Source organism: Sminthopsis crassicaudata, chromosome 4 (assembly GCF_048593235.1).
Source record: "Sminthopsis crassicaudata isolate SCR6 chromosome 4, ASM4859323v1, whole genome shotgun sequence".
Lineage (NCBI taxonomy): Eukaryota > Metazoa > Chordata > Mammalia > Dasyuromorphia > Dasyuridae > Sminthopsis > Sminthopsis crassicaudata.
This window is the reverse complement of record NC_133620.1, coordinates 475,544,741-475,562,902: the sequence shown is the minus strand read 5'-3', so window position 1 is coordinate 475,562,902 and position 18,162 is coordinate 475,544,741. Positions and strand designations below refer to the sequence as shown.

At 54.4% G+C, this 18,162-nt stretch overlaps 1 protein-coding gene across 3 annotated transcripts in view; it reads left to right on the top strand.

Annotated features, from left to right (window-relative positions):
• HDAC4 (histone deacetylase 4) overlaps positions 1-17,680 on the top strand; it is a 126,186-nt gene extending 108,506 nt beyond the window's left edge. For all 3 annotated transcript variants that reach the window (XM_074264447.1, XM_074264446.1, XM_074264445.1), the window contains 8 exons: positions 86-173; positions 327-446; positions 1,352-1,449; positions 2,794-2,912; positions 3,749-3,882; positions 10,286-10,370; positions 11,306-11,447; positions 13,041-17,680. In XM_074264447.1, coding sequence (XP_074120548.1) covers positions 86-173; positions 327-446; positions 1,352-1,449; positions 2,794-2,912; positions 3,749-3,882; positions 10,286-10,370; positions 11,306-11,447; positions 13,041-13,080 — 826 coding nt within the window. In that variant the 3' untranslated portion in view covers positions 13,081-17,680. The remainder of the gene's footprint in view (positions 1-85; positions 174-326; positions 447-1,351; positions 1,450-2,793; positions 2,913-3,748; positions 3,883-10,285; positions 10,371-11,305; positions 11,448-13,040) is intronic.
• The last annotated feature ends 482 nt before the right edge of the window (positions 17,681-18,162 follow it).

Genomic DNA, 18,162 nt, shown 5'->3' with positions numbered 1-18,162 from the left:
CCCAGCTCCGGGTCCGGGACGCCGGGCTGGGGGCATGTGCCCCGGCTCGCTAACCCCCAGGCTCTCCTCCCGGCTCTCTCCCCAGGGGCTTTTGCTACTTTAACTCCGTGGCCATCGCGGCCAAGCTGCTCCAACAACGGCTGAATGTGAACAAGATCCTCATCGTGGACTGGGTGAGTGGAGGGGGAGAGGCGGCAGTCTGGCCCCGTGGGGACCCCGGGTGGGAGGAGCGCAGGGGCAGAGCCGGGCAGGAGGCCGCGGAAGGGAGCGGGGCAGGCGCGGCTCGGGCGGGCTGGGAGCCCTGACCGCGTCTTGTCCCGCCCCAGGACGTCCATCACGGCAACGGCACCCAGCAGGCCTTCTACAGCGACCCCAACGTGCTCTACATCTCGCTGCACCGCTACGACGACGGCAACTTCTTCCCGGGCAGCGGAGCCCCCGACGAGGTGAGGGGGGCCGGGTCAGACTGCATGCCCGGCGTGGCCCGAGCGCACAGTAGGGCTTCACGAGGCTCCCGGGACAGTGTAAACTCCCCCTAGGGCCAAGGTGATTCTATCTTTGTGTATCTGAAGCAGGTTTGGCACACAGTAGGTGCTTGATGAATACTGGCGGAGCGGCTGAGTTTCCTTTTACTTAGGTCTGGGCTGTCCCAGGCAGGAGGCGGAGGCCGGGCTTTCTCCCTTAGGTTGTCACAGGGCCCTAGCACGGTAGGCTCCAACACTGCCGGGGCCTGCGCACAGTAGGGGTTTTAATGCTCCCTGGATGTTTTTTGGTTGGACTTGGGTCTTTCTCAGTGATTTGGCCACCAAACATGTACCGAGCTCTGGAGGTTGCGGACAAGAGGGAAGGAGCCCCTGCACCCCGGGGCCCGGCCAGAGTCCACGCGGCCCCTGCCTGTGGCTCACCCCAGAACCCGGCGCTGGGCGGGCTGCGGGGAGCCGAGAGGAGTCCGCGTGGGCTCCCCCAGAGAAGGCCCAGAGCCAGATGTCTGGTGGAGATTGTGTATAATGGGCACTGTGTCCTGCCGGAGCCCATGACCCCGTGCAGCCGCTCGGCTGCCATGACTCCTCAGGGGGGCGCGGGCAGCGCGGAAGCAGGGGACCTTGGCGACCCCAGGGAGTCTGAATCTGGCTGGGGCAGGGCAGAGGCAGTGCAGCCTGGGCTCCCTCGGAGCACGTCTACCCTTCCCCGAGGGCCGACGGCTCCCTGGGGAGCACAGCTGGGGCCCCTCGGCCTGGCACCGTGGGGGTGCCCGGGATGAAACCAGCCGGGAGCCGGGCCACGTGAGGGAAGGTCTTCAAAGGGGCGGCTCCGTCACTTAAACGCGGCCACCCCCCCTTCCTCGTCCTAGGTCGGCACGGGACCCGGGGTCGGCTTCAATGTGAACATGGCGTTTACCGGGGGCTTGGACCCGCCCATGGGAGACACGGAATATCTAACTGCCTTCAGGTGAGCTTCCCCCGCTCCCGGGATCAGGGCCGCCGTGGGGACGGCTGCTGGCTTGGGGGTCGCTCGCCGTTTCACAGATGGGTAAACTGAGTCAGGGTGCACTCAAGTTCTCGTCCTCCCTCTTGGGCCTGGGGCAATGACACCGGGCAGCTGTGAATGGTGGGGGGCCCAGAGAGCTCCCACCAGTGACAGGTGCGGGCCTCCGACCCCGTGTGTTCGGGCCCTGTCCTCAGGCCGTCCGCCCCCGGGCTTTGAGCACAGGTAATGGGAAGGAATGCTGGGTAGACGAGGATGTGGAGAGGGAGGGGCTGAGGAGGCAAGGACAGGAAAAGTGGGGGATGCCGCCCCCTGAAGGTCCCCAGGACGGTTCCCCGGCCGTGGGGGTCGGGCTTCGCATCCTCGGAGGCCGCACGTGCCGGTCCCCTCTGGCATCAGACATGGTCCTCGAGGACATTGTTCCACCGGCGTGAGGATGGCAAATGCTGCCCAAGGTCCCGCCCAGTGCCTCCCATTGCCTGCCAGCGGGCAAACCCCAGCCTGAAACAGTCTGCGGAGACGCTCTTCCTAAAGTAAATGTCCCTGAGAAAGAAATACCCGCCCCCGGCCCTGCCACCGTCCCCATTGTGGCGGTCACAGCAGCTTGTGCCCCGGCCTGGCCCGCTGGCCAGCTCCCTCCCACTTGGCGCTAGTGAAAACTGACCAACGCACACAGTCCATGGAGAGCCAGAGGCTCCGGCCCCAGGGGATTGGGGGTGGAAATAGGCCGCCCCTGCCCAGGGCCACTGCCACGTGCGGCGACCATCCCCTGACCATGTGTAGTGATCGCCCCCTGCCCAGCCGGCTGCCCACGTGCAGCTCAGTGGATTTGTCCCTGAGAAGCAGCCCTGGGCTCATCCCGTGCCCAGCCCTCAGGGCACAGTGCAGCCCCGGCCTCCACAGATGTGGGCGGCCAGAAAAGTGGGCACCAAGCAGGGTCCTGGCATTCCCGATGTGGAGGCCAAGCAGCCTGGCCCCCTCCTTTGACAGAGAAGGAAACTGAGGCACAGGGAGGTCGGTCGGCTTTCGTCCCATGGCGAGTCTCCAGGTTTTCCCGACTCCCGCACCCTCTGCCCCAGGAGACACGAGGGAGCTGGGTGTAGTGGGGGGCATGGGATGGGCCGGCTCAGCTTTGAAGATCTGCCCAGCAGAGAGGAGGCTCGGGGCCCATCTCTGTGCTGCGGGCTCTCCCCAAGGGGCCAGGGCGCCCGCCCGCCTTCCTCCCACTCCCGGCCCATGCCCTGGGGGACGGGTCCGGCGCCACGGGTGCGAGCAGGTCCCTAACGCGCCTCTCCTTGCCTGTTGCAGGACGGTCGTCATGCCGGTGGCCAACGAGTTCGGCCCCGACGTCGTGCTGGTGTCCTCGGGTTTCGACGCCGTGGAAGGGCACCCCACGCCCCTGGGAGGCTACAACCTGTCGGCCAAGTGTGAGTGGGGCCGCGGGGCTGGGTGGAGGGAACGGGTGCTGGCGGCTCCTTTTGCTCACTGCCTCGGGGGCTCTGCGGTCTCCGGCCTGAGGGCAGCAGGTGGCAAATGAGGCCTTTGAGCAGGGCTCCCTGGCTGGCGTCCTGTCCGCTTCCTCAGCCCATGGGCACCGCCGGCTTCTGCTCTCCCAGAGGTATGCGGGATCCTCCTCGGGCTCGTGGCCTGTTGCTTCCAAGGCTCTGCTTCTTCCCCGCCGCGGGGGAGGCCGGCCGGGGCCAGCCGCCTCTCACGTGCCAGCTAAGGCACGTTATCACACCGAGGGCACGGGAGGGGCACGGGGCTGTCACTTCTACCCCTGAGGTGCGAGGGGCTGGTCCTGTCCGGGCCAGGGGCTGACTGGGCCGTGTGGACGCCGAGGCCTCCGCCCTTCCGGGGCTGGTGTTCGTCACCCCCGTGTGCCAGTCACCGAGATGGGAAGTGCACACTCACGTGCACACTCATGATCCCACTTACACAGCCACGGGCACACTCCCTGTCACCCTCATGCACACATGCCTGCACACCACACCCACGGACCCAGAGCCTGGGGCTCTCAGGGAGCCGCTCCCCCCCCCCCCCCCCCCCCCCCCCGATCCCGCCTCGCCCTCCCCAGCGGATCTCCTTTTAGCAGAGTTCTGGTGGGGGAGGGTAGGCGCAGCCCTGAGACTTCGGGCCTGACTTGGGAGAGCGCAGCCTGGCTTCCATGAGGCAGCCCGGGCCCCGGCCCCTTGCGTCTCGCCTCTGGGGCCGCTTCGATCGGCCGCCGACCTCCGGCCCCCCACGTTCCTCTCCCCTCCAGGTTTCGGGTACCTGACGAAGCAGCTCATGGGCCTGGCGGGCGGCCGCGTCGTCCTGGCCCTGGAAGGCGGCCACGACCTGACAGCCATTTGCGATGCCTCGGAAGCCTGTGTTTCTGCTTTGCTGGGAAACGAGGTAGGACGGCGAGGGAGGTGTCGGGGACGGTTTTGCGTGGACGAGATCGAGGGGCCGAGTGCCCTGGAGCCCGGGAGATCGCCTGCTGGGCTCCCCAGACCCTGCGGGTGTGGGCGAGGAACTGGGCAGGGGGAGGGGGCCGTGGGCAGGGGGAGGGGCCGCGGGCAGGGGGAGGGGGCCGTCTTTGGGCTTCAGCAGAGTCTTCCTCTACTCATTGGTGTCTCCTCACGGGGTCCTTGGGCTTCTGGGGGGTCCAGAGAGGTCTCCGTTGGGTAGACTGAGGCACAGAGGTGACGGTCACCTCCCTGCAGGGTCAGGCCGGTGCTCTTCCCTCAGTGGAGCCTCACAGCCCGCGTCCCTCGGCCTCCCTGACCGGCTGGGCTCCCGAGCCAGATCCCTCCATGACTCAGTGCCCCTGGGGGCCGGGCTCCAGCAAATAGGGTTGTATCCCGAGTTCTAATCCGAGCTCCCAGCCTCCATCACTCCATCTGTAAAACGGCAGGGCTAGACTCCCTTTCGGCCCCAGATCCCCCCCCACCATCATGATAAGTGCCTCCCGCGGGCCCTGTCCGAGGTGCTGCCCTCAGGGAGCTTTTCTTCAAGACCAGAACGAGCCAGGGAGAGCCCTGAGCCTACCCGGGCCTGTAAGAACCTGGGGGCCCGAGTCCCCGAGCCCTGCCCCCTCCGGCCGCTGCAGAGTAAAGCCCCCAGCGTCCTCTGTGCCCCCGGACCCTCTGCCTCCCAATTGCAGGTTTTCCCATGCCTGGAGCGCTCCCCTTCTTGCCCTTTCCCTCTTCTTCCTCCCCTCCTCTGCCCCTCCCCTCCCCCCAGCTTCCTTCAGGTCTCTATATCTCACCTGAGCATAAACATGTGCCTGTTGCCTGTCCTCCCCACCCCCGCCGCCATTGAGGGGGAACTTTCTCCCCCATTGGGACCTCAGAGGACACGTAATAAATGCTCCCTGAGTGATGGGAGCCTCCTTTTCCTCATCCAGAGAATGGGGCTAATGAGCTATCCGAGGTTATTGGAAGGGGGTTTGGCGGAGCTTAGGGCAAAGGAGGAGGCCGAGGGAGCTCGGAGACCCCCAGGTCATCCCATCAAAGCCACGGCCTAGTTCCCCCTCCCCCAGAGAAGCCTGAGCTTGGTGCCCGAAGCAGAGGTCTCCCGATCCTGCGGTTTGGGGCGGTTTCCTCCAGGCCTCCCCTTGGGGAGCCCCCCGGTTTCCCAGGGGCCGGTTCCCCGTGGCGGTCATACTTGGATCCCCGGGCAGCCACAGGGTGGGGTTCTGGACCATCCTGCAGCCCCGAGAGCCGGCTGCTTTCTGAAGTGTCCTCGGCACTTAATCTCCCTTTTCTCGGAAGAAGCCCGCCTTTGATCTCCCGGCTCAGTGGAAAGATAAGAGCGTTCCGTCCGAGAGCCGCTCTGGAGCCGGCTTTGGCGTTTGGGCCATTAACGGTGTTCAGACTGACGGTAGCGACCGGCGCTCTCAGGAAGGACCTGCTCGGGCTCCCCTAACGAGAAACCGTTTCTCCTTACACACATCAAAAAGCAGGAAACGCTCGTTTTATCAAGGACTTTTATAAAATCTCTTTAATGCAGGCGAGTTGGACGGCCTGCGGCTTCTCTGTCCTGCGGGGCCTTTGATGAAGCTTGATATACAGCGTGTTGGACAATTCTGCACGCACACACATGGGCAGCCAGCTGCGGCCAGCAATCCGCCGGAGGGGAAATTCGCTCACTTAAGAGAGATGCCTAAATTATGGAGTGAAATAGTAGGAAGTGGGAGGGACTCAGGGCCCCCCCCCAAAAGGTGTCGGTGCTCACCAGCCGAGATGGAAACTTCTGACACGAGTCAGAAGGTCGAGGCCACTTGGGAGGACTTGGGAGTTCCCTGAGCTATGGGATTTTCTCAATCTGCCCGAGCTACTTAAGGGTTGGATTGTCTGGGAGACAGGAGGGAGTGGGGGTGGGGGACAACCCTGGACTACAGTCAGATGCTGCTTGAAGAGAAAGAGGGGGTTCACTGAGAAAGAACCAGGAAGAGCCCCTTGTTCAGAAGGGAGAGGGGTGCAGAGAATCATCTCTCAAATTCAAGGGTGTGTGTGTTGTGTGTGTGTGTGTGTGGATGTGTAAGTGTGTGGTGTGTGTGTGTGTGTGTGGATGTGTGAGTGTGGGTGTGTTTGTGTGTGGGTGTGAGTGTGGGTGTGTTTGTGTGTGTGAATGTGTGAGTGAGTTTGTGTGTGAATGAGTGTGTGTGTGTGTGTGTGTGTGTGTGTGTGTGTGTGTGTGTGTGTGTGTGTGTAAAATGTTTCAGATGAGTGTAGAATACTCCATGACGGTCTTGGACCATTGAGAGCTCTCAATGGTCCCTTGTTTTTAATACTGCAGTGGACACAAGTGAGCGAGAAGAAGCAGTGAGAAAGATAAAGGCAGAAAAAGGAAAATCTCCTGGTAGCATTTTAACTTTTTCACCATCTTAGTCTGCTTTAAAAGGGCTCAAAAAAGCCTGGGGTTCATGGGGCCCCAGAAGGGAACCACAGGGCAGTGGAGGGAGGAGTGTGAAAAGACTGAAACTGACTATGAGTAACTGAAAATGTCGTTTTTAAAAAATGAAACACAAGAGACAAAATCTTGAAAATTAGGAACTGGAAAAAAAATTTGTGGAGGTTGAGGGGAGGGGGCAAGAAGAGCTATAGAAAAGAAAATAAGAACCAAAAGTTGATTCTTTGAAAATACAAAGAAAACATTTGCTAACCTTCCCCCCACCAAAAAAAAATAATTAATTTCTAAAATATAAGCAAATTCACAAGAAAGTATAAAGAATTACTCAAATTGACTCCACGCAATTAAATGTTTGCGAAATTGACAACTTAAAGGAAACAAAGAATTACTGACAAAATATAAAATCCCCAAATCACAAAAACAAAAGGTCCTTAAACAGCTGGGTGCCAGAAAGCTAAATTGTACTTTAAAAGAAGTTCTAAAGAGAACAAACAGCTAGACTAGTCTACACAGATTTAGAACATCTATCCAATGTTGTAGGAACATTATCTCTGCTACCTGATCCTTATTAGGAGACAAATGTGTCCCTGAGATTTAAACCAGGGAGGGATAAAGCCAAGAAAGAGAACACCAGACCAATGGATGTACTGAAAATGGATACAGAATTTATAAAATAATCACAAAAAGACCACCGTGATATACAATCTTTGCTATGGACAAGTTGGATTTATCCCAGGGATGCTTAGATGATTCAACATTAGGAAACAATTAACATAATTAATCATATTAAAAAGAAAAACAACCCAAAGCTAGTGCTACAATTGATGGTTGAAAAGGGAGCATTATTCACTCAGTCAACCATTCTGCCGTGACACACACAAAAATTATTTTTTGGCAGTGAATTGACCAGATGTTTTGGTATTGGGTAGACTGAGCCCAAGCATAAACTAGAACCCTCGTCTGTTTTTTCATACACACCTCTCCCCCCACACACACACACAGATAGTGAACTGTGTGCTCTGTTTTAATGTTCTCATCCTTTGGCTATGTAGGGTTTAGAGTTGGGCTTCCATGTTGCTTTTAGGATCTGACACCTCCCGTGGAGCACAGGCATCTGAGTCTCTTTTCCACTGACCATCTAGTCCCGTACATCCCCAGAATTTAGCTTCAGAGGTTTTACCCCTAAACTCAGCCAAGGCACATCCCAACACTGAGCCTCCATTTCCCCATCTCTGAAACAATTGTAATGGAGTATGAACCTACTTAACTAACGAGTACTGATAGATGATTGGAGCTTATGTTTTCCGAATTTATCATGGGGAAAGAGCCTCACAATGCAAGCTGGTCTTTGGGATCTACCCACCAAAAATGAAACATTCCCAGAAGTGTCCTCAGTACTGGTGTGGATCCAGTCTGCTCTGTTTCTATTCCCTTTAGGACAGCCCTAAGTCTTGGCCAGTTCCTTAACCATTTGAGCCACCATGTTTTCACCTGCTGAATCCTAGGAGGAAAGTTCTTTAATTATTCATCCCCTACTTTGTAGATGAGAGAATGGTTCATACAGAATTGTGTCTCTACCATTGGGCCATTCCTTTTCATTCTGTTCTCCAAAAATGGGATGGAACTGTTCTATTTCTACCTGCCCTACAAGAATTTCCCTAGAACAGAGTTGCCATAGCGAATCCTGTTTAGCCTGAGACTGTCTGTGGATCTTGACCCCAAAAGACCTGGTCCTTCAATGGCTCTCCATCACCTTATTCCATAGCCTAAGTTTTGAAAAATGGAGGCCTCAAGGATGTTATATAAACTGACCCTAGAAATTCCCTTTTCTAGACCAGATAGATAATCCTAGCTGTGTTGCCTTTCTTAATCCAGTGAGCTTGGTGCTGAGGAACCAAAGAAAAGAGTTTCCATTCTGTTGGGGGGATGACTTTATTGTGCTGAGAATGAGAATGCCGACCCTGGAAGGGATCTTGTACAAGGGGACACGAGCTGAGCCTTGAAAGGAAGCCGGGGGTTCTGCCAAAGGGGACAGCTTGGTGTGCAAAAGCTCACGGTCTAGTTGACTGAAATAGCTTCCAGAGGGAAGAATAGGAACGAAAAAGCTTGAAGAGTGGCTGGGAAGGGCGTCATGTGCCATGTGGGGAAGGTCTGATCCTAGGGGCAGTGGGAGCCAGTGGGGATTTTGAGCAAGGTAGTCATGGTGAGAGCTACCCTCGAAAGCAGGAATTGTTTAGTCTTTCTCACCTCATCTTCAATACCCAGCTGTAGCCAGAGGAGAGAGCAGTCAGGAGGCGGGGCTTAATCCAGGTGAATGGAGAGATGCGGACGAATGGGAGTGCTCTTGTGGAGATGTGCTCCCAAGTCGTAGTTCCTAGCACGAAAATCGCTTTAGTGGTTTCCCTCCTCTCTCTATGGGATCCCTGCCCTGGACATCTCCATCTCCGTGTCCAAAATCTTTTCTGACGAAGCCTGCTGGGGTCTCCATGAGGCAATGTCAAAAAGCAGCCATTGGAAGTGACGAAGGCCATTTGCCCCCGGGAGCCCTCCCCTCTCCCTTTCTGGAAGAGCCTATGAGGGCTCTCATTTCTAGGAATGAAATGGCTTTTTCCAAACCCCGAAAACCTTCCTCCAAATTCCACCTTGGATTTGCCGACACGTTTTACAACCGTCTTCTTGGGGGCTCCGGTGACCTCGTAATTCTTCCAAGACCCACGAGAATGCTTTTGAACTGGAGACTGCAGAAATTCCCTGGCTAATCAAAGACACTCGGGAAGAACAAAGACGGCTTTCTGGGACCCCCAAATTGGTCCACCTGCGTGGCTGTTTTATCTTCCTTTCTCTTCCCTAACCCCCCTCACCAACTTTTAAAACTAGTGTTTTGTTACCTAAATACTCTATTGTATGCTTTGCCGACCCTTCCTCATCCCTTAGAATAACGAGACTTGTGACATATTGCAATCAAAAGTCTGATATATTCAGGACCCCGTCTTTGGGGTCGAAGAGGGAAATAGAAAAACACCCCGACGGACGCGGAGCCTTCTCAAGCTTAGTTTGCAAAGACATCCCCTTATGCCTGGAGCCTCCTCCCTCCGAGAAGGGGCAAAGGCTTCACTGCTAGTCAGCAGAAAAGCTCAGGGCTCTTGCTCCCCTCAGAAGAAAAGCCCGGGGTGAGCGCCGGAGCCCAGGATGTTTTCAGAATCGGTGACTCGGGGGAGGGGAAGCTTTATCCTCCCAAGGAATCCTTGGAAATCCACTTAGCTCTCACCTGCCCCAGCGGGTAGCAAGAGTTAACTAGATTTATAGGGTGCTTTAGGCTTGTGAAGTATTTTACAGGTGAGGAAACTGAGGCAGAAAGTGGTGTGTGTTTGGTTTTCTTTGGGGGTCATACAGCTCAGAAGTGCCTGAGATGGCATTCGAACTCGAACTCGGATCCTCCTGACTTCAGGCCCAGGCCTCTTGTCACATGGCTGCCGAGATCCTTGCGGCTCGCCCTCCTGCTGACACGAAGCCTACCTCAGTTTGTTTATCTGTAGAATGGGAATTACGTCTCCCATTTGCTGTGAGAAGCTTCTCAAGCCTTTGAGCACCTGGAGGCATTAGTGAAATGGGGGGGTGGAGGGGAGAATTGCTGAAAATGCCAGCCCCCACTGCTGCCCCTGGTTTCTCCTCGTGGCCAGCTGGCCACGAGGATGTCCAGGGAAAGCGGGTCATCCTTACGGCTGAAAGGGATCGGTCGATGGGGAAACTGAGGCCCGGCGACATCTCTGAAGTGGGTTTTGATGCATCGGGGAGGTTGGTGAGGGGCTCCCGCTCGTGCCCCCCCTCCTGTGTGGGCAGCAGCACTCCCCCCTCCCCCCAGCCAAGCTCCTTTAATTCGCCATCTGTGCTCTCTCCCCAGCTCGACCCTCTCCCAGACAAGGTCTTGCAACAAAGGTCAAACGCCAACGCCATCCACTCTATGGAGAAAGTCATCGAGACCCACAGTGAGTACCTGGCGTGTGGCTCCCCGGGTGTGCCGTGCCTGCAGGTGGCCCTCTGGGATGGTGCTGGAGGCCCCACGTCCTCCCCGAGGCCTCGGGGTCCACCCTGAGGGAATTCGGAATCCTAGCAGGACCTCACTCTAGGGTGCAAAGGGGCCCGTCTCCCAGGGAGCAGCGGGCAGCGGAGCTGTGGACGGGGTCACTTGGAGACGTTCGACCCCGGGGGAGTTAAGGGGACTCGGGAAAGGCTTTCCGGAGCAAGTGGCGAGGATGAGCGGGGGGTGGGGGGGCGGTTAAAGGGGCAGGGGCATAGACTGCTGGCCCAGGGTTTAACCCTCCATCGCCTGGTGCGCAGCGGGCACTGTGCCGGATCTGCCCTGTCCTGGGGGCTGGAATCAGGGGCAGAAAGGAAGCAGGGCCTGCGCCCAGGGAAGGGTGTCCATGAACACCGCGGAGGGGCAGGTCCAGGAAGGCTTCCTGGAGGAGGGGACGTGAAAGAGGTCGAGCAGTTACAACTCTCCCCACACTTGGTGACGGCAGCAGGAGCGCCCCCGGCCTGCCCTGAGGCCCCGACCCCCATCACCGATGGGCTCGGGTCCCCGGAAGGAGCACTTTGTCCGGGGGCAGCTTTTGTGGCCTCTGTGTCCCAGCCGCCCGAGCCCCCGGTTGGGTCCAGAACGACTCCCCTTCCTCCTGTGCCCTTTGCCGCTGTGCCTTCCCTGAGCCGGGTCACAGTGAGGGACGGAGCCGGATGGAGGCGACTCCCAGCCAGAGTGACCGGCTCAGGGTTCCGTGTCCGGATTTGGTTTTAAGTAACCAAACTTAGGCCGGTGGTTTCCGGACCTTCCAGTGCTTGCAGTGCTCAGGGAGCTTGGGGGGCCCAGCCTGGGCCGGCCTCAGGGACCCCTAAGCGCCGCCCTCACCCTCTCCCTCCCCAGGCAAGTACTGGCGCTCCCTGCAGCGCTTCTCCTCCACCGTGGGCTACTCCCTCCTCGAGGCGCAGAAGTGCGAGAATGAGGAAGCGGAGACCGTCAGCGCCCTGGCCTCCCTGTCCGTGGGGGTCAAGCACGTCGAGAAGAGGTGGGTGCCCCTCACCCTGCCCTCTCCTCCGCCCACCAGGGGGTCCCTGAGCAGGCGGAGCGTGAGCCCAGAGGGCACCGGGCTCACCGGGGGGCAAGGGGGCGGAGCCAGGGTGCCAGAGGCGCGATCCCTAACTGCTTCCAGTTGGGGCACACTTAGAAATATGGGGAAGGAAGTTTAATCCAGAACAGATTGGCTTAGCACAAAAACATGGCTCCTGAGGGTGGGGGAAGCCCAGAGGGGAGAGGCCGGGGGGAGGGGGCGGGCGAGCTGGGTGGCGAGAGATGCTGCTGGTCAGGAAAACCCAGGGGGTCAAAGGTTTATCGAGGGTCCATGACTGAACCTGAACTGACATCTCTCCTCTCTCTCTCTCTCTCTCTCCTCTCTCTCTCTCTCTGACTCTATCTCTCTGTGTGTCTCTCTCTCTCCTCTCTCTCTCTCTCTCTCTCTCTCTCTCCTCTCTCTCTCTCTCTCCTCTCTCTCTCTCTCTCTCTCTCTCTCTCTCTCTCTCTCTCTCTCTCTCTCTCTCTCTCTCTCTCTCTCTCTCTCTCTCTCTCTCTCTCTCTCTCTCTCTCTCTCTCTCTCTCTCTCTCTCCTCTCTCTCTCTCTCTCTCTCTCTCTCTCTCTCTCTCTCTCTCTCTCTCTCTCTGACTCTGACTCTCTGTGTCTCTGTCTCTTTTTCCTTCTCTCTCTCTGACTCTATCTCTCTCCCCCTATCTCTCTTTGTCTTTGTGTGTATCTTTGTCTCTCTTCCCTTTCTCTCTGTCTGTCTCTGTCTCTTTATCTCTGTTTCCCTGTGTCTCTATCTGGTTCTGTGACTCTGTGTCTGTCTCTGTGTCTCTATCTCTGAATCTGTCTATAATTCTCTGTCTCTATCTGTCTCTGTTTCTTCATCTGTCTCTGTCCCTCTCTCTTTCTCTAAGTGTCTCTCTGTATGTCTCTCTTGTGTCTCTTTCTGTCTCTCTCTATCTCTGTCTTTGTGTCTCTCATCTCTGTTTCTGTTTATCTCTGTCCCTATCTCTATTTCTCTCCCTCTCTCTCTCTGTCTGTGTCTTTCTCTGTGTGTGTCTCTCTGTCTCTTTCTATCTCTGTCTTTGTGTCTCTCATCTCTGTACATCTTTGTCTCTCTGTCTCTGTCCCTATCTCTCCCTCCCTCCCCCCTCTCTCTGTGTCTCTCTTGTGTGTGTCTCTCTCTGTCTCTTTCTATCTCTGTCTTTGTGTCTCTCATCTCTGTACGTCTTTGTCTCTCTGTCTCTGTCCATATCTCTCCCTCCCTCCCCCCTCTCTCTGTGTCTCTCGTGTGTGTGTCTCTCTCTGTCTCTTTCTATCTCTATCTTTGTGTCTCTCATCTCTGTACATCTTTGTCTCTGTCTGTCTCTGTCTCTATCTCTGTCTCTGTCTCTGTATCTCTCTCTCTCTGTCTCTCTCTCTCTGTCTCTCTCTCTGTGTCTCTCTCTCTCTCTCTCTCTCTCTGTGTGTGTGTGTGTGTGTGTCTTTCTGTCACTGTCTCCTCCCCTATCATCTTCCCCCCATTTCTCCCCACACCACTTCCCCCGGCCCTTCCCCTCCCGTAACCCCGGGCTGAAATCCCAGGTCCGATGACGAGCCCATGGAAGAGGAGCCCCCCCTGTAGCAGCCAGCTCAGACCTGCTGGTCTCTCGTTTGTGCGTCTCTTGTCTTGAAGCTCTGCCAAGAAAATTCCTCCTGTTGCTCCTGCGTCCTGTCAGGGTGTTCTCCCAGAATACAAAGGGACGGCCAGGTGTGACGCAACCACAGGACTGGTCTTTCTGGATACGGAAAACGAGTCTTTCTGCATCTACAGATATCTCGATAGACATATAGAAATATATCTACATCCATAGATATATAGACGGGCGCGCCCACACCCCCCACCCGCAGACATCTACGACCCCTCCGCCTCGACGCGGCCCGCTGGTGAGCGCGACGCACGTGAGACACGTGGAGCCGGGGGCTCTTTCTCCGCTCCAAAGTGGGAACCCGTGAGGAGGAAGCAGCCAGTGGCGGCTTTGGGTCGACGGCCACGTTGTGTGGAGACAGACGGCGGTAGCCGCCGAGGAGACCCACGTTTCAAAGCTCTAATAATACAGAAAACAAACTTCATTAAAACTGGTGCTTAAGGTTTGATTACCCACAATTCCACAGTCTCCGTTGAAACCACTTGACTCATCGTGTAGCTCGTTTGTTTGTTTTTTTAGAAAAAGAAAAGGAGAAAAAAGAAAAGGGGGGAAAAGGGTTTTTGCGACTCCGGCCTGCCCGGGAGTCCGAAATCTAATCTACAAACCCCGATGATGCGCGAGGGCAGGTTTTTTTTATCGGGAGGGTGGGGGGCCAAGGAGACTAATCCCTCTCTCTTTTTTAATAGAACAAAAAACAGGAAAAAAAAATCACGAGCGCCCCCCCCAGGAGGAGTCGGCTTTAGCTTTTCAAAGCCGCCTGAAGATGAGAGTTTGTGCCTTTTTTTCAATTGATCCGATGGATTTGGTGTGGCGGATTTTTCAGAAGTTTGAAGGACAATGCCTTAAGTTGAAAAGAAAAGAAAAAGCAGGACTCTGTGGAGTGACTTCCTCTAGCTGACGGAGCCAAGACCTGCCAGCGAGCCCAGAGCGAGCAAGAGAGAGCGAGGGAGCGAGCGAGCGGCCCGTGCTTACGTGAGGACTGAAGGCAGCCGGCCTCTGCCTGCGGTGCCTCCGCAATTTCCTCCCGAGTTGGGGGGAAAGGGGGGGCGGTCTGTTCGGTTCAGTTCGGTTCGGTCCCGTTGGGTTTTTGTTTGTTTTTTTGTGGTTCTATTTCATTTCATTGCTGTTTAAGACAAATTAAGGGAGTTGCCCCCAAAGTGGCAAATACGGTTGGGTGTTTTGAAGTCTGACAGATTGAGAAGGATCCGAGGCGTTTTCTTTCCGGCATCGATCACAGAACGGTCGAACACAGCAATTTGGTCGTCGACGCATGTAATAGACACACTCGCAGTTTTCAGATTGGGATGCTTTTCCCCGAGAGCAGACTAGCATGAGGTATTGCTTCAATTGTAGGTATAAATAGATATATATATATAGATATATATATAATGTATGTATAATGTATATTCCAAATGTACTCCAAGCTTAGAAACTTGATTCTTATGAAATCTTGATAAAATATTTATAATGCATTTATAGAAGAAATAAAAAGGTAAATATAATAAATGCAGATTGTAAAAGTCACCTTTTCAAGGTTCCCTAGCGAATGGTTTTCCTTGTGAATTGGACCAGACCGGTGCTGAGGGAAAGGGAAAGTTAGAAAGGCTTCAGATCGCCAACACATTCGCCACTGGGCAACTACCTTCGATGTTTGCATTTTAATTTCAGGTTCTGTTTGTTATGTTGGGTTTCTTTTGTAACAGGACCTCTGTCCCCCTCCCCCTCTTCGCACACATACACAGAGTTTTGGGGGTTTTTTTGGGGGGAGGTTTGGTAGCGAGAACTAGAAAAACTTGTTGATTTTTGTATCGATATTTTTCAATCCCGAAGAAACCTCGTTTGTGTGGATTTGAACTTGTTTTCCACTGGGCAGTTTTCTGACATGTAATGATGTCAAAAGGCCTTTCTTGCCTCGGTCCTTGCTTATACATTTTTTTAACTTTAAAGGTCTTTTTTATTATTATTATTATTATTGTTATTATAATTATTATTTGGGGGGATTGTTTTGTTGTTTTGTACAGTCAGCATCTTTCCTCTGGGCTGAGGAGACGTTACAGTTTAGAGTCTGTTTTCAGAAATGGAGCGTTTAACGAAAAGAGAGCTCTTCGGCTCTCGCTCGTGGGACGATACCAGCTGAGGTCTCTTTCCTGAGTTTTGTTCTGGCAAAGACAGAGCGGAGCTGGGGTATTTTTGACCTTCCACCCGGGGGGGCCCCCTCCGCTCCAGTCAGCACGCCGAGCTCCGCGGGGGAAGACTTGCCTTGACAAATATCATTTCCAAAATTCTTCCCCAAGACACCGTCGCTCAGATAGACTTGTAACTTTTGTTCTCCAAAGACCTTAGGGAAAAAATGCTTTTGAGAATGTGGAACGGGGCGAGGAGTGTTGTTTTTCAATTTTTGTTCTTTCTGCCATCTGGTTTAGACCTTCACTCTGAAGCACCAGATGCTTATTACCGAGCATGGGGTTGCAGGAGGCCGATTGACACATGTACTTTTTTCCCCCACAAAGTATATAGAATAGTACAGTTCTCTGGACAACCCTTGTTTTTTCTCTCTCTCTGTCTCTCTCTCTCTGTGTCTCTTTCTCTTTCTCTTTCTCTCTCTCTGTTTCTCTTTCTTTCTCTTTCTGTTTCTCTCTGTTTCTTTTTCTTTCTCTCTCTCTCTCTCTCTTTTTTTGGGGGGTGACATTTGAAGTCACCACTTTCATTCCAAAATTGATTGAATTCAGACTTGTGGAAAGAATTTGAAGCTGGGGGGGGTGGTCCCCTCTCCAGAGAAGGGGCAGCCAAGGAATTTTCTGAGCTTGAGTCTAGTTTACCGTTCAGCTTTTCTGATCAGCACCAAGAGCGCAGGAGGATTTCTTCATTTATCCTTGAGCCTTAGATCTGCATGCAGCCGACTGAGAAGGGCAGGTTTGGGTGCAGAAAGAAAGACCCCCCCCCCCCGTTGACCCAAGTGGGCGCCCCTTGTTCTCCGTGGGGCTAAAGCCTAAGCTGGCTCCTTGGGGTTGTTCTGATTGGGATTGATTTTAGGGTCAGGGGGAGGGGAGGAAGGAATCCTTTTTTTTTTCTCCTTGGCCACGGACAGCCACCCATTCATGCCTTTTCTCAGACTTTTCCAAGCTGTCACCTGGAGCACAGCATTCAGTGTCAGCAGCAGGGGGGATGTTTTGGGGGGTTCCCTCTTCACTGCAAGCAGTTATCGGAGACAAAAAAGAGTCGTTTGTCGTTTTTTACAAGATGCTGGGGATAATCGGGACCTTTCTGCGGCCCCGTTATCATTTTTGGACTTTGTGCTATTTACTGCATGTTGCAAAGCCCCATAGAGTGAAATCCCTTTTGCTTTGTCAGCCTTCTCCGGCCCCCGGCCATCCATTTAAAGAATCGATGTTTCTCTTTGGTTTTTGTCTTTGGGTGGGGCTGGCCCGCGCTCGGCCTTTCCGTGGTGGCATCGTGGGGCTCCCCTTCTCCCGGGCTGACCACAACTCTCGCTGCCCCGTGGATGGAGCTTCCTTTTAGCTCTCCATTCCCATGCTGATCCCACGAGGGGATCCTTTCTACACCCCGTTTTTCACTTGCACCTTTGCCGAGGCTACTGGGGCATTTTTCAAATGTTGGTCCACAGGGTCGGTGAGTGAGCACTTTACTGGCTCCCAGGGAGAGGGATGGGGGTTGCCGGCCCTCCTGGAGCAGCTTGGGTGGCTCCGAGCCATTCTCCCCATCTGCCCTTTTCATTATCCCCCCCTCCCCCGGAGCCCAAGCATCTTTGACCCTCCAGGATGTGCCTGAGCTCCACCAGCAGGAGCGCCGAGGCTGCTCCCCTGACCTGCAGAACCCGGCGGGCAGGGCCGTGCCCCGCTCCCCCCACATTGGCGTTCGTGGGCCCCGGTTGGATAGGGCCTCTCCTCGAAGCGGTTTTGTTTTTCCCGTTGCTTCCCTTTTCTCCCTCGATCTGTCTGGAGAAGAAGGATGGTGGGTTCTTTCTTTCAGCGGTCTTAGACCCAGAATCTGCAAGGGGCAGGTATGAGGGTCTCCAGAGCCTCTTCTGGGGAGGGGCCGGGGGGAGGGGCTTCTTTTTCAGCTTTGTTTTTATTTTCGATATAGAACATTCCTTTGTATTCGTCACAGTCATGTATTCATTCCATTCTGCTTTTTGTAAACTTTGGGGCCCATGTGTTTTACGGGCATTGATATATATATAAATATATATAAATATATATGAATATATTTTTTTAAGTTTCCTACACCTTGAGGTTGCATGGTCTGTAAGGTCGGCATGTCTTTCTATTGTATACAGATTTTGCACGCCAAACTTGGCAGCTTTGGGGGGGGAAAAAAACAAAAAGGCGAAAAACAAAAAAACTGGTTTTTTCCCCCTCTCGTGGCATTTGCAGATTTTTTAAAAGGTGGGACATTTTCTGTAAAGCAAAACACGGAAGGAGAGTGGGGAGGGGGGACGTTTGCGTCTTACTGAACTTATTCTGAAGAATTTGTGCTTTTTATTGTAAGAGAAATAAAAGGACTACTTCAACCTTTGTCATTTTAAGGAAAAAGTTTATCGAGCACTTGTGACATACCAATAAGAGAGTTTATTGTATTTATGTGGAAACAGTGTTTTGGAGAAACTACTCCCCAGCGCAGAATGGAACTGCCAGGGTCTCTTCAAAGAGTTTCTGTTCCTGGGGCGGGGGGGAGGGGGAGAGACACGGTTTTTGTTTGGTTTGTTTCATTTCCTTTCTGGGGGTGAGTGAATGCAACCCTTTCTCTGCCACTGGGCTTTGTTTGGATTTAAAAAAAAAAAAAAAAAAAAAACCTGACGAGGAGCCTAAAGAGTTAACTTCTCAGCCTCTCCCCTTCCCCCCCCCTTTTAAAGTGACTTTTAGACGACATTATCTATCGATCTCACGTTCTGATAAACAGTCACAGACTGTGTGAGCAACACTGTGGTTTAAAAAAATATCCTATCGACCGCATTGAAAGGAAACCCAAAGTTTCTTCATTGTTCCGAGGCCCAGCCG